The sequence below is a fragment of the Bos indicus genome, chromosome 11 (genome assembly GCF_029378745.1).
Source record: "Bos indicus isolate NIAB-ARS_2022 breed Sahiwal x Tharparkar chromosome 11, NIAB-ARS_B.indTharparkar_mat_pri_1.0, whole genome shotgun sequence".
Lineage (NCBI taxonomy): Eukaryota > Metazoa > Chordata > Mammalia > Artiodactyla > Bovidae > Bos > Bos indicus.
The window spans coordinates 78027330-78040857 of NC_091770.1; the positions used below are offsets into that span (position 1 = coordinate 78027330).

The following is a 13528-nucleotide window of genomic DNA, read 5'->3' on the forward strand; positions in this document are numbered from 1 at the left end:
TGGTGCTGCCCTTCTTGGGATTGAAATAAAAACTGACCTTTTCCAGTCCTGTGGCCTCTGCTGAGTTTTCCAAATTTGCTGACATATTGTATGCAGCACTTTCACAGCATCGTCTTTTAAGATCTGAAGTAGCTCAGCAGGGATTCCATCACCTCCACTAGCTTTGTTCATAGTAATAGTTCCTAAGGCCCACTTGACTTTACACTCCAGGATGTCTAAAAGAATATTAGGATTCTTTGGGCCAACTTTTCATATGATGCCTGACTCTTCACAAACTGCTACCGAGGCTCTGCTTGCATACCTGCAGAACGGGAGCTCCCTCCTAGTCCCGGGTAGTCTCCTGACAGCCCTGAAGGTGAGGCAGTCTGTACCCAGCTCCTGTGAGAGCCACCACACCTCTCAAAGGCACCTCTGCTGACAGAAGTTCACAAGTCACCCGGGAACGTGAACTGGCGCACTGGGGTTGATGCCACTTAGGAAGTCAGTCTTGGATTTCACCAGCGGGATCCACTCTGCTGCAGCCTGGAGCTCCTGATGAGAAGACAAGAGAAGGTTCCTTAGAGATGCCTTGCCCTGTGCCTTGCATTGCCCATGCAGGGCAGCCAAGTCCCCAAGGAGGGAAAAGGATCAGCACCCTGGCATTTGGCATCACAGCTGCCAGGGAAGGGGGGGGCCATCTGTGATCCTGTGTCTTTGCTCTCTGTGTGGCTCATAAGGTCCCAGCCCAGCTCTGCCCTGGGTACCCTGGAGGAGAGGAAGAGGATGATTGAGGGCTCAGCCCTTGCCCTGCCCATCATTAGGGGTTGTGGGCCCTTGCAGCCCAGCACTATTTTGGAAGTAAAACAGATGCCCCCCTGGGCTATAATGTTGATGGTTCCAGAGAGTCAAGAGACCAGAATTCAAATCTGGCCTCTCACCTCGGACCGCAAGTCCCTTGGCCCTTCCTGGCTTTTGATCCCCAGACGCTGATAACGATCCCCAGTGAGGCTAATAATCAAATGTCCACCAAGGGTCCACCTGTGAGAGGTGGGGAGCAGGTGAGGACGGGGCCCAGTGCCAAGGACCCAGGCAGGGGCCAGCCCCCCGGTTTGGAATGCATTCAGAGCTGGAGAGGGTTAGCTTTGAGGAGGCAGCCTCAGCTTGGGGCTGTACCCCCAAAGAAGGTGTCCCTGAGAGGGCTGGGGATGGTGACAACGGTTCACAGAGGACGCCCCCAACCACTGCATCCGCGCTGTTGCTTCCTGTTCAGCCAGAGATGTGCTGTAGCCACCTCCCCACGGAAAGACCAGGGGTGGGGCTGTGGATGTGGGACGATCCCCGCAGGCCTCTGGCTCAGCCCGTCTGATGCCCAGGTCTGGGCTTCCTCTGGATGCTATGCATTTCCCATGCTCCACGCAGGGCTTGTCTGCCCCCAGGTTACCCCAGGCAACAGCTCTGGCATCCACACCGGGGTGGGCTGCAGCCCATCCCCGGCCACTGGCATGGCCCCATCCTTCAGTGAGGGGAGGAGATGGGGCTGAGAAGAAGGGAGTGGAATAGTTCCTTTCTAGAAATTTCACAGGGGTTTCTCAGGGCCCTTCCTTTAGGGTTGGGACAAATGGCAGAGGGCTGGTGGATACTGCCATCTGCTGGTCACTGGTTATAACAGCACCATAGTGTGGCTGAACCCCATTCCTGCTCAGATTTACAAAAACCAGTCTGGGAGAAGACTCAGGAAGCTCTGCACGGGGACCCTGAGGTTGAACCAGCTTACCTGGAGCTCTAAGGTATCCTGGGAGTTGAGGGGACAAGGACCACACATCTCCACTGAGGTCAGGAGAGAAACGAGAGGGTGGAGTCATGATAAACACTGGCTTCCAAACCACCTTTATAGTGCACTAGTTTTGTGACCTTAAGTTAATTAACTTGTTATCCTCCACCTTTAAATGGAGACAGAGATTCCTACCTGTCAGGTGTACCTAAGGATAAAGGAAACAAAGTAGGTAAAAGCTTTACCATAGTGCCTGGCTCAATAAATGCTGGCTTTTACAGCTTTCTGATTAAGTCAGTCCTGGTTTAACCTGTCCAAAGACTGATCAAACCTGTCCATCCAGTCTCTTCTATGTGGTCTTTCAGGCCCATCGTGAACATTAATAGTCTGAAGCTATGCCTCCATTAGATTTTCTTGGAGACCTTTGTCGACACATGAGATTGAAACAAAACAAACTCCTTTTAGAATAAAAACTGGTGGCACTTAGAATATGCAGTGATTCAGAATGCCGGGTCCTCCGATTTGTCAGGTAGGAGCCCCGGTTTTTAGTCTAGTCACATAATGAACAGAGAACCAAACGGTCTTCTTTGCTTGGGAAAATAGGGGTTAACAGAGGTCAAGAACAGGCTTGGAGGATCCAGAAGATGTGTCCCTAATTCTAGAATGTGAGATCTTGCAGCACTCCAGAGGATGAGGACCCTGGGACCAGAATGTCTCATGTTCCCATAGCAGAGTGTTGGACATCACACAGCTGACCTGGGGACCCGGTGTCCTCAGCCTGGATGGCCTGTCTCAGGTTCTCTGGTCCACATAGCAAAGGCATCTGTGAGATCTTCAGGAGGCTGGGCTCTAAGGCTGCAAAGGGTGAGGCTGCCTACAAAACTGGGGACTTGACCTTAGGCCACGGCAGCCCCTTTGTGTGTGTTTCCCACTTCCCTAGGTAGCTGATCCACCTCTGAATAATACCTTAATTTAGGGCAGAGCCCCAGCTGGGTCCTGTCCTCCCAGGCATTTTTTTTCTGGCTTGAATACAGAGTTGGAGAGCTCTAGTCAAAGTGCTTATCCTTATCGCTGGGGACACAAAGAGTTAGAAAAATATAGGGTGACAACATCAAAATCCCCAAAGTCACCAGCAAATCATTGCAAATGAAAACAATACCATTTTTATTTACTTCTCAGGCTAGTAAAACCAAAGAACGTAAAATGCATTCTTGGTGAAAGGAGATACAAGTAGGCATTCTAATATATACTCTTGGTGGGAATGCAAGTTCAGGGAAATTTCCCAAGAGCACTGTGACACAGCAACATTTTAATATATATATATATATATATATATATTTATTTATTTAATTGGCTGCACCAGGTCTTAGTTGAGGTATGCAAGATCTAGATCCCTGATCAGGGATGGAACCCTGGGTCCCTTGCATTGGGAGCGTGGAATCTTAGCTACTGGATCATCAGGGAAGCTTCAGACAGACGCAACACTTTAAGGCAGGAAATTCTTTGACTCAGCACCGGCAAGGTACAAAGAGCTTTCTCCGAGCAAGGTAAACCCTCTGCAGGAACTTGCATGTATATGGCCAGAATTATGTCACAAAGCATCTTCTAACTGCAGTTCCTTAGCAGCATGAATGCTATACCTGTCTAGCCTTTATGGTTGTTGTTCAGTCGCTCAGCCGTGTCCGACTGTTTGCAACCCCATGGACTGCAGCCTCTATGGTAGTAAAAGGCAAACAGGAATGACTGGCTTTGGGGTAGCTCACCTACAGTGTCTGCCATACATCTCCTCTCATTTCAGTCACAGGTGAGCTCATTTAAGTAACAGCAGTGCTATGGATTAAAGATTTCCATCATGTCCCTTTCACCAATGAGAAAACCAAGGCTCAAAGAGACAAAATCTACTTTTTCATGTCCTGAGTCTGGCACCGCCTCCTCTTGGAAGAACTTCTGTATGCCCCAACCCCTGGATGAGTTGGCTATGTGCCCTTCTCTGCGCTCTGTGGGCCTGCACTTGCGTTGGCATCTCCAAGGGTCCCTGAGTGGTGTGTGAGCCCTGCCAGGGAGGCCTGTGTCTTCTGCATCCTCTGGGCCTGGTATAAAGTCCCAGCCCCATAGCGGTGCCCAGGAGCATTTGCTGAGGGACAGATGAGGTGGTGGCCTTGTTCGACTTGGGGTACCCAGCTCCCCACTGGAGTGCTAAAGCATCACTACAGAGAACAGAGACAAATCAGCAGGTCCCCAGAAATCCCACCCCACCAGAAACCAGGGCAAGGTTGACCAGAGCTCAGATAAGACTCCTTGTGGGCTGTGGTGCCTCTAACTTACCCCACTGGCCCTGAGGTCCAGCGACTTCCCTGGGGCAGGGGGTGACTAAGGCCTGGAGCATTCCTCCCAGGGCAGTGGGAAGGGGCAACTGTCAGCTTCCCTGCAATGTGTTTTGCGTTACTGCGGCTTCAGCCATGGAAAGGGCTCCCTGAGTCAGGCAGGAAGCAGAAAATATCAGATTTAGATTCCACATTCCATGCATTGTATGCAATTATCCACTGGAGCCACAGAGGGGCGTGTGGGACCCACAGAGGCAGAAAATGGGATTGCTCTCCGAATGGGCTCACTCTTTCATGGGGAACCAGTGGGGTTCTCGGCAGGCTCTGGGTGTGCCAAGTACCCCCTCAGTGCACGCTCGGAAGCCTGGGGCCAGGGGTGAGGTTCATTTGCCTGCAAGGCACAGGTGACCAACATGCCACCAGCTCCGGTGGGGGTGCGGGGTCCCATTCTTTGCAGCTCCCACCTGTGCTTGCCCTGGGACATGTGTGCTTCTCTGCACCCTCCTGTGCTGCCTTCTCCACAGGCTCAGCCTAACTCTCAGCTCCAACAGTTTTGTGACCTTGCCTATCAGGATCTCCAGCTGTGGACCCAAAGGCGGCCATGGGAGCCAGGACAGGGACACCCATCACCCACCAAGCTGTGCCCCTCTGTGGACAAAGGGGAGTCAGCAGACAGTAGGAAGGAGCTAGAACCTTGAAGAGAGGCTAGGAAAGGGGAAGCTGGAGGCAGCAAGTCCACAGACGGAGCCCTGGGCCATGGTGTCCTTGTCACGAATAGCTCAGGAGCCTCCACAGGGCCCCAAGCAGAGGCCCAGTCCAGTAGATAGCTGTTGAATGAATGAATGAAAAGGTCATGAGGGAGAGAGGAGAGTGGCTTTGTGAGGAACTCTGACTAGTATCAGAAGCAGAGAGACCTGTCATTTTAGTTGCTGAACATTAGAGCAACACAGGCTTCCCAGATGGCACTAGTGGTAAAGAACCCACCTACCGATGCAGGAGACATAAGAGACCTGCGTTCCATCCCTGTGTCGTTAAGATCCCCTGGAGTAGAAAATGGCAACCCATTCCAGTATTCTTGCCTGGAAAATCCCATGGACAGAGGAGCCTGGTGGGCTACAGTCCACGGGGAAGGGGGTGTCATTAGGAAGGGAGGAAGGGAGGAGATGGTGCCTGGAGAGCTGGCGGGCTGGGGAGTTTTAGTAGCTCTCTGAGAGGAAAACTTTGGGAGACAGACACCCTCTTCTTGACCAAACTTTAGGCTCCTCTTAGCCCTCTTCTCGACTGGGCCTTTGACCTTGGTGCCTGCCCTGTCTCTGGCCTGCCCAGCCCAGTCTCAGCAAGAATCCTGCTAAGTCAGTTGAGAAAGGCTCTCTCCCTTTGATACCTGATCACCCTTGGTATCTGATCAAGTTCCTCACCTCCCACCCGTTGGTGTCTTCTAAGCCCCCAGCCTGCCTTCAGGCTAGGATTCAGCAAGGATCCTCACCCTTGGCTACCTGTACCTCCATCACCGACCTCCCCCTGCCCCCTGGCTCCAGTCCCATTGTCCTTGCTGTATTCAGGGCTGAGCCTGAACTCTCTCCCCATTGGGAAAGTCTTGACTCCTGTTGCAACAGCCTTGAATAAAGTCTTCCTTACAGTTTTAACAAGGTTCAGAACATTTCTTTAGTGAGGCATAAGAAACCCAGTTCTCAGAAGCTTTTGCTGGGAAGGGCCTGTTGGCCTCTTTAAGGAAAGCCCCTGGAAGGCCTTGGGGGTGGGGGGTGGGGTGTCAGACTGCTGTTTCTTTAGATCACCCCGCACAGTGTTTCATCTTGTTTGATGGGTTCTCTGACCTCGTTTGACGCTGGAAACATCTCTCAGAGCATCCTTGGGACCCTGTGCACGGTTGAGTTGTGCACCCCAAAACTCTCCCCAAGGAAGCAGAACCGAATGATTTATCGTCCGGAAGCGGGACGCTTGGGGCACTCCTAAAAGTGAACGGGGCGCTGTCACTAACAACGCCGGGACATCAGACCCAAACCAGGACGCACGAGCCTCTGAATGGCTCGGGACACCCCGGCGCGGGAAGGGGACCCGCTCGGCGCAGCTGGGGCCTCCAGCAGCGCCAAGCCCGCGCACGGTCCTCAGCCCTGAATCTCCGCCCAGAATTCCAGAAAGACCTGGAAAAGCACGGCCGCGTCCGGCCGAGCGCCGCGGCCACTAGGCGGCGGGCCAGGCAGGAGCCCGAGCTCGAGCCGGGGCGGGCGGGGCGCGGGGCTCGGGGCGCGGGGCGGGGACGCGGCGACGCCAGCGCCCGCGGTCGCGTGATCGCACGCCCCGCCCGGAGCCCCTCGCAGTCATGCAGTCCCCGGCGGTGCTCGTCACCTCCAGGTGAGCCAGACCCCGCGCCCCGGCCGCATCTCGGGCCGCGTAGAGTCGGGAGGGCCCGGAGCCGCGGCCCTAGGTGTCCCGGGCGGAGGAGGCGGCGGGTCCTGAGGATCCCGCCCGTCGCCCGGCGTCCCCCAGCGCCGCTGGCCGTGGACCTGGGCTCGGCCGCTCCCCGGCCCTGCGGGAGAGGCCGCCCACCCCGCTTCCCGGTTTTACAGATGGGGAAACTGTGGTCCCTAGAGAGTAACGAACTCATCCAAGACCTAGTGGAAGGCCTGGATTGGCCGCTCCTGCACGGTGGTCAAAGAGGGGGTTCTCCTCACCCCTTTCCCGCTGACCTGCCTTCGTTTCTTTTCCAAGATGTAGTTATGCATCCTGGCAGCGCTGACTGTGTGCCAGGTCCGGGGCACGGCACTGGGAACGCGGTGAATCAGACCTGGCTCGGCCCGTCAGGGGAAACGGGCGGAGGACAGTTGTTGAGCCGGGGGGGCGGGGCGGGGGGGGGGAAGGCTTCCGGTTGCCATAGGAACACAGGGCAGGGTGTACCTCCGCTTCTGTGAGGTGGGGGTGCGTGAGGCCAGGTCCTCCATGGGAAAGGGAGGGGACAGGTGGCAGCTGCTCTAACAGGTAGCCCAGGAAAAGTGCAGTTACCGCAGAGGCCTCCAGAGGGTCCCTGGAGGCAGAGGACCCCTGGGTCAGGGTGGCCTGGGGGATTCAGTACAAGAGGGATGCTGAAGGCTGGGGTGGGCGTGGTTTTACCGTCTCCCCCTTTCTCACATCTGTCAAGTGACTCACTGCAAGTGTTTTCACACACTCCACCCTTGATCCCCCTACACAAAATATTAGGATAAGACCTCAGTCTCTTACATAAATGAATGTAAAATTTTTCCGGCTGTAATTTGAACATCCTTGTGGCTTCAGGTCTAGAAAAGTATGATTCTTTAAGGTTCTGATGTCAGAACCTGCTTGGACTCCTCTCCGTGGTGGCTGGTCGTGTCCTCGCTGGCGGAAGAGGTTTCCCTAGTGCCACGTGAATCACCTCCTCTCCCTGAGCCCGTTTCCTTTTATGCGGTTAGGAGGTTTGAGGTTGGCAGGTGTGAGCAGGGCCAGCAGCAGACCAGTGGGAGTGTGGCCTTGGTGCTGGGAGCTTGGGAAGGGGGTGAAAGGGCTTCCCTCTCTGCCCCACCTGAACAGGGCTTCTTAACAAATGCAGGTGCTGGTGGTGAAGGCCAGGTGAGCGGTTCTAGGATAGTGAACCATACACAGTCCCTCTTGTGAGCTTTCGTGGGGCAGATGGGTAAAGGTATAGTGCGCCAGGGATGATAAATGGTATAAAGGAAAATAAAGTGGTAGGGAAATGGGATGCTAGGAGAAGTGAATGCTGTTTTATATGGTGTGGTCCAGGAGTGTCTTTCTGATAGAGTGGCAGCTGGGTAGATCCCTGACAAGTGAAAGAGAAATCTTAAGAAAAAGGGTACCAGGCAGAGGGGACAGCAGGAGCCAATGTCCTGGGGCAGAGAGATGTTTGCGCACCAGCCAGGAGGCCAGTGTGACTGCAGCGCAGTGAGCCAGCAGAGAGCTGGGTGATGTGATGCAGAGTTTTACCGCATCTGGGGGCTTGGAGGCAGGGGACAGTCAGGACAGGCTCCCCAGGCTGGGGTGAGGCTCTGGGCATGGTGGGACCTGCTTTGGACTCCAGAAAGGTCTTTTGGCCGCTATGCTGAGCAGAATGGAAGCGAGCAGGGTGCAGTGAGGAGACCATTCAGGAGACTCTGGCAGTCATCCACGTGAGAGCTGATGCTGGCAGAAGAGCTTAGAAATATTTGGGTTCTAGCTATATTTTGAAGATTGAGCTTTCGTGGGTTGCTGATGATTAGATGTGGGCCATGAGAGCAAAAAAGAGTAGTCACGATTGACTACAAGACTTCTCTTGAGTTCCTGAAAGAGAGGCATTGCAATGGACCAGCCCAGGAGACTATGGATGGAGCAGGTTTAGGAAGGTGAGAATCACCATTGGTCTGGACATGTTTGTTAAGAAGCTTTCTGACAACCAAGTGAAGACTTCGGGCAGGCAGTTCAGAGGAGTGTGGCTTTGAGGGGAGAGTCCAGATCAGAGAGGAATGAGGGACCACTGGCTCATAGATGGGATTTAAAACCTTGGACATATTTGAGATCCCTGGGGAAGGTGTGGAGAAGGCAATAGCACCCCACTCCAGTACTCTTGCCTGGAGAATCCCATGGATGGAGGAGCCTGGTGGGCTGCAGTCCATGGGGTCGTGCAGAGTCGGACACGACTGAAGCACCTTAGCAGCAGCAGCAGCAGGGGAAGGTGAGTGAGAGAAGAGGTCTAAGGCGGGCACTTGGGGCAGGATTGCAGACCATCCAGGGAAGCTGAGTAGGAGTGGCCAGGGAGGTTGGAGAATCAAGAGAGAGAGAGCATGGGTCCCAGAGCCTCAAAGAGCAGAGAGGGGCCATCAGATACCTCAGGAGTAAGAGGAGAGGGAGACATCAAAGAGATCCAATCAGTCCATCCTAAAGCAGATCAGTCCTGAATATTCGTTGGAAGGACTGATGCTGAAGCTGAAACTCCAAAACTTTGGCCACCTGATGCGAAGAGCTGACTCACTGGAAAAGACCCTGATGCTGGGAAAGATTGAAGGCAGGAGGAGAAGGGGAAGACAGAGGAGGAGATGGTTGGATGGCATCACCGACTCAATGGACATGAGTTTGAGTAAGCTCCGGGAGTTGGTGATGGACAAGGAAGCCTGGTGTGCTGCAGTCCATGGGATCACAAAGAGTCGGACACGACTGAGCGACTGAACTGAACTGAACACAGAGGTCACTAGTGACCTGGGTGTGGGCTGTTTCGGTTGCATGATGAGAACAAAAAAAGTTCAAGAAAAAGTTGAAGATCAAGAAAAAGTTGGAAAAAGTTCAAGATCAAAGAGGAGAGGAACCCGAGACGCCATTCTCTTGAGAAGTTTTGCTTGAAGGGGGAGCAGAAATGGAGCAATAGCTCAAGGGGGAGATTGGGTGGAAGGACAGCTTTGGTTTGTCAGAGAAGTGGGAGTGATCCAGTAAGGAGGGGAGATTGATGGCGCAGAGAAGACAGAAGATTTGACGTCCTTGAGTAGGTGAGGGGTTGTCTTAGGTAGGAGCCAGCCAGTTTGTCCCTAACAGCAGGGGAGGCAGACGCAGGCCAGGTGTGGATGCAAAGGGATGTGCTTGGAAGTTCTCCGACCGCTTCTCTTTTCTCAGTACACAGGAAGCAGGGTTGTAGGGAGAAAGCAGGTCCTGGGGGTTCGTGGATTTAGGCAACTTGGACTCTGTGCGGCGGGGTCGGGGAGGGTCCTGGGAGCAGTGCCTGCATCATCTGGTGGCTGGTTAGACATGCAGACTCTCAGGCCTTGCTGGATCAGCATCTGTGTGTTGACAAGATTACCGGGGGAACTGGGAAGGCACATCACAGTTCCGGAAGTTTGGTCTGGGGTATAGGTGGGCAGACTACACCCATGGGCCAAAGCCTACCCCCTACTCACTTTTTAAATCAGTTTAAGTACTGTCTGTGGCCGCTTTCGCTCTACAGTGGCTGAGTTGGGTATGGTGGTAATGGAGACCCTGTGGCCTGCAAAACCTAAAATATTTGCTATGTGGCCCTTCACAAAAAAAGTTTCCCTGGGGGCCCGAGGAGAATGGGAGACAGTGTAGATTAGGCTCAGGGGCATGAGAGTCCCCTGAGGGGCTTGTTAACGTGAGGGGCTTGTTAACCTGAGTCCCCTGAGGATTGATTCAGCAGAGCCTGGATCTGCCTTTCTCACAAGCTCCCAGGTGGGGCTCATGCAGCGAGGACCACACTTGGAGAACCCCCTAGACTGAGACCAAGCTGGGCTTGCCCGGCCCAGCACTGCAGCTTGCCAGTTGTGGCCATGAATTTCAAGTGGGACCAGTCAACACGTCTGACCACAGTGCGGGAGACTTGGGGTTCGTTCCCAGGGTCAGGAAGATCCCCTGGAGAAGGGAGTGGCCACCCCCTCCAGTATTCCTGCCTGGAGAATCCCATGGACAGAGGAGCCTAGCGGGCTACAGTCCATGGGGGTCACAAGGAGTCAGACACAAATGAGACACCCTTTAGTTGACCTGTCTGTGCATTTATCCCAGTGGCCTGCCACTGGTGCCCAGGACCTGGAGAACTGGCGGGTTTAGGGGAACAGGCAGGGGACCTGAGTCTGTGATCCCAGCCGTGGGGCAGGGCCTCTCAACTGGGGCGGCGTGACGAGGGATACAGTGGAATTGTGTGTGGGGGGGGGGGCGCGGTGTCACAGATAGAAGCCCTGGAGAAACTGCCGGGTGTGGTGTTCCGAGACGGAGCAGTAACAGTAAGCAGGGCTGTTAGGAGGTGCGGGTCAGCGGGGAGGCAGGGGGCAGCCTGCAGTGAACCCTGGCTCCACCTCTGACCCACTGAGCCCAAGTACAGGTGACTCCCTTTTTGCGTCTGCTTCCCTGTAGCTCAAACAGTTAAGAATCTGCCTGCAATGCAGGAGACCAGGGTTCAATACCTGGGTCGGGAACATCCTTTGGAGAAGGAAATGGCAATCTACTCCAGTATTCTTGAGAATCCCATAGACAGAGGAGCCTGGCAGGCTGCAGCCCGTGGGGTTGCAAAAAGTCGGACACGACTGAGCAACTAACACTTTGGGCTTCCCTGATAGCTTAGCTGGTAAAGAATCTGCCTGCAATGTGGGAGACCCAGGTTCGATCCCTGGGTTGGGAAGATCCCCTGGACAGGGGAAAGGCTACCCACTCCAGTATTCTGGCCTGGAGAATTCCATGGACTGTATAGTCCATGGGGTCGCAAAGAGTCAGACATGACTGAGTGATCAGAACACTCTGTGACTTGAAGTGGGTCTCAGTGGTGGTGTCCCTCTGTAGTGCTTCGGGAGCACCTTAGACAGGCGAGGTCCCCACAGCAGAGCCTGTGGGGGTGCCTCTTGCCTTTCATCCCCTCTGCTGTCCTGTGCCCGTCACACTGTCACGCAGGGACACCACGCACAGCACCAGGAGCAGAGGGTCTTAGCGCTTGGTGGAAAGGCTAGGACACTCGTCTTGTCATTGGCGAAAGGAAAGGAGGGCTGATCATTTGTTTTTCCAAGTGGCTCGTGAATGCTGAACTTACTTAACACTCACCTGAAGGGCGGTTCGCCCGGGCCTTTCTCAGTGATTCATGCTTTCACTTTCTCTCACTATACCAGCAGCCCCCAGCCTTTTGGCACCAGGGACCGGTGTTGTGGAAGACAGTTTTTCCAGGGATTCGGGGTGGGGGTGGGTGGGAATGGTTTGGGGATGATTCCGTCTCATTACATTTATTATGCTGCCCCCGATCCAACAGGAGCCAGAGCTCAGGCAGTAACTCGAGCCACGGGGAACGGCTGTAAATACAGCTGAAGCTTCCCTCGCTTGCAGGCTGCTCACCTCCTGGTGTGCGGGCAGGTCTCTAACCTGGACCAGTAACCATCTGTGGTCCAGGGTTGGGGACCCCTGCCTTCCACCCGGTGAGAATGTTCGTGGGTGTAGAGGTTGCTACATTTGGTGGTAGGTGGCTGTGTGGTGGGTTGTCCTCCCTGCTGGTGACAAATGGCATCGTGGTATGGTGTCATTTGCCCGGTGTGGAAAGAGGGGGACCTGTGTGGAAGGAGTGCAGGGCGTAGGGTGCCACGTGTTGGATTGGGACAGAGTTCCGGGGCAGGAAGGGCCATGTCCCAGCTGTCTCCCTGGCAGCCCAACCCTTTGGGCCCTCCCGTTTCTTGTCTTTTGGAAGTCCTGCCCTGCAGAGGCTGGGTCTGGACCCTGATAATGGGGTGCCCAGCGCATCCTGTCGTAAGTGTTTGTGTGGTTTATGTTTGTGTGTGCAGGTCTCCATGATACCCTCACCCAGAAAGAGGAATACATTTAGCCTTCTTCTCACCTCAGGGAAAACATTTCATAACTTCTTTGCTCACTGTGCGATTCATTGCATTTGTGTAGCATTTAAAAATTCTCAAAGAGCTGTAACGTTTCCAAGTATCCACTCAAAGCCTGCATTAATCATTCAGTTGTGTCCGAATCTTTGCAACCCCATGGACGAATGCCTGCCAGACTCTTCTGTCCATGGGATTTCAAAGGCAAGAATACTGGAGTGAGTTGCCATTTCCTTCTCTAGGGCATCTTCCCAATCCAGGGATCAAACTCAGGTCTCCTGCATTGCAGGCAGATTCTTTACCGTCAGAGCAAAGAATTTGCTGTTTCCACAGCCCCATTTTCTCCACTGTTTTCCTCCTGAGAACAGGCCTTCGTTCTTGAGGGACCCACAGGCAGGGCCCTGGCCTGGGAAGCCAGGCTTCAGGAGGGGCTGGCATGTGGAGGGGCGGGTAGCCTGGAGTTGGACCCCTGAGGACTAGCCCAGCGGAGGAGCCTTGTACCCAGGCCTGCGGGACCCCCTGAGGACTTACCAGCATTTCGCTCTAGAAGCCTGCTGACTTGAACCTGACCTTCCTCTGCCTTCTCTCCTTCTGGCAGGAGAGTTCAGAATGTCCACACGGGCCTGGACCTGAGTGTGCCACAGCACCAGGAGGTGCGGGGCAAGATGATGTCGGGGCACGTGGAGTACCAGATCCTGGTGGTCACCCGGCTGGCTGCATTCAAGTCGGCCAAGCACAGGCCTGAGGACGTCGTCCAGTTCTTGGTGAGCTAGGGGGTCTGGCAGGGTGCTCCCAGGGTCCAGAGGCCCAAGGAGACACACACGCCTCCCACCAGGGTTCAGGTAGCAGCAGAGTGCGAGCAGTGCTCTAGCCAGTCCTCAATTGGAGGATGCCAGAGTGCATTGGCAGTAAGGACACCAGTGAATCAGATGCTGACCGTCTGTGGGGAGACAGATCTGTGAAGAGACAGGAGCCTGGAGTGGGGGGAGGGCGGGGGCTGTGGGGGTGTCGAGACGGGGCACCTAAGCCATCCTAGGGGAAGGGTTCGGAGAGAGGTCAGAGCTGAGCTGTGATGTGAAGAGCAGATGGAGCCATCAGCATTAGGGCAGATGCGACACTCCCTTGGTCTC

The 13528-nt window shown here is 54.5% G+C and overlaps 1 protein-coding gene across 2 annotated transcripts in view; it reads left to right on the plus strand.

The window, feature by feature from the left end:
* Positions 1-13528, plus strand: part of HS1BP3 (HCLS1 binding protein 3) — a 46804-nt gene that overhangs the window by 5543 nt on the left and 27733 nt on the right. Inside the window, exons 1-2 of one of the 2 annotated variants that reach the window (XM_070799094.1) lie at positions 6310-6447; positions 12997-13162. In XM_070799094.1, coding sequence (XP_070655195.1) covers positions 6416-6447; positions 12997-13162 — 198 coding nt within the window. In that variant the 5' untranslated portion in view covers positions 6310-6415. Of the gene's footprint in view, positions 1-6309; positions 6448-12996; positions 13163-13528 lie in introns of those variants that run through there. The other variant, XM_070799095.1, reaches the window with a different exon arrangement.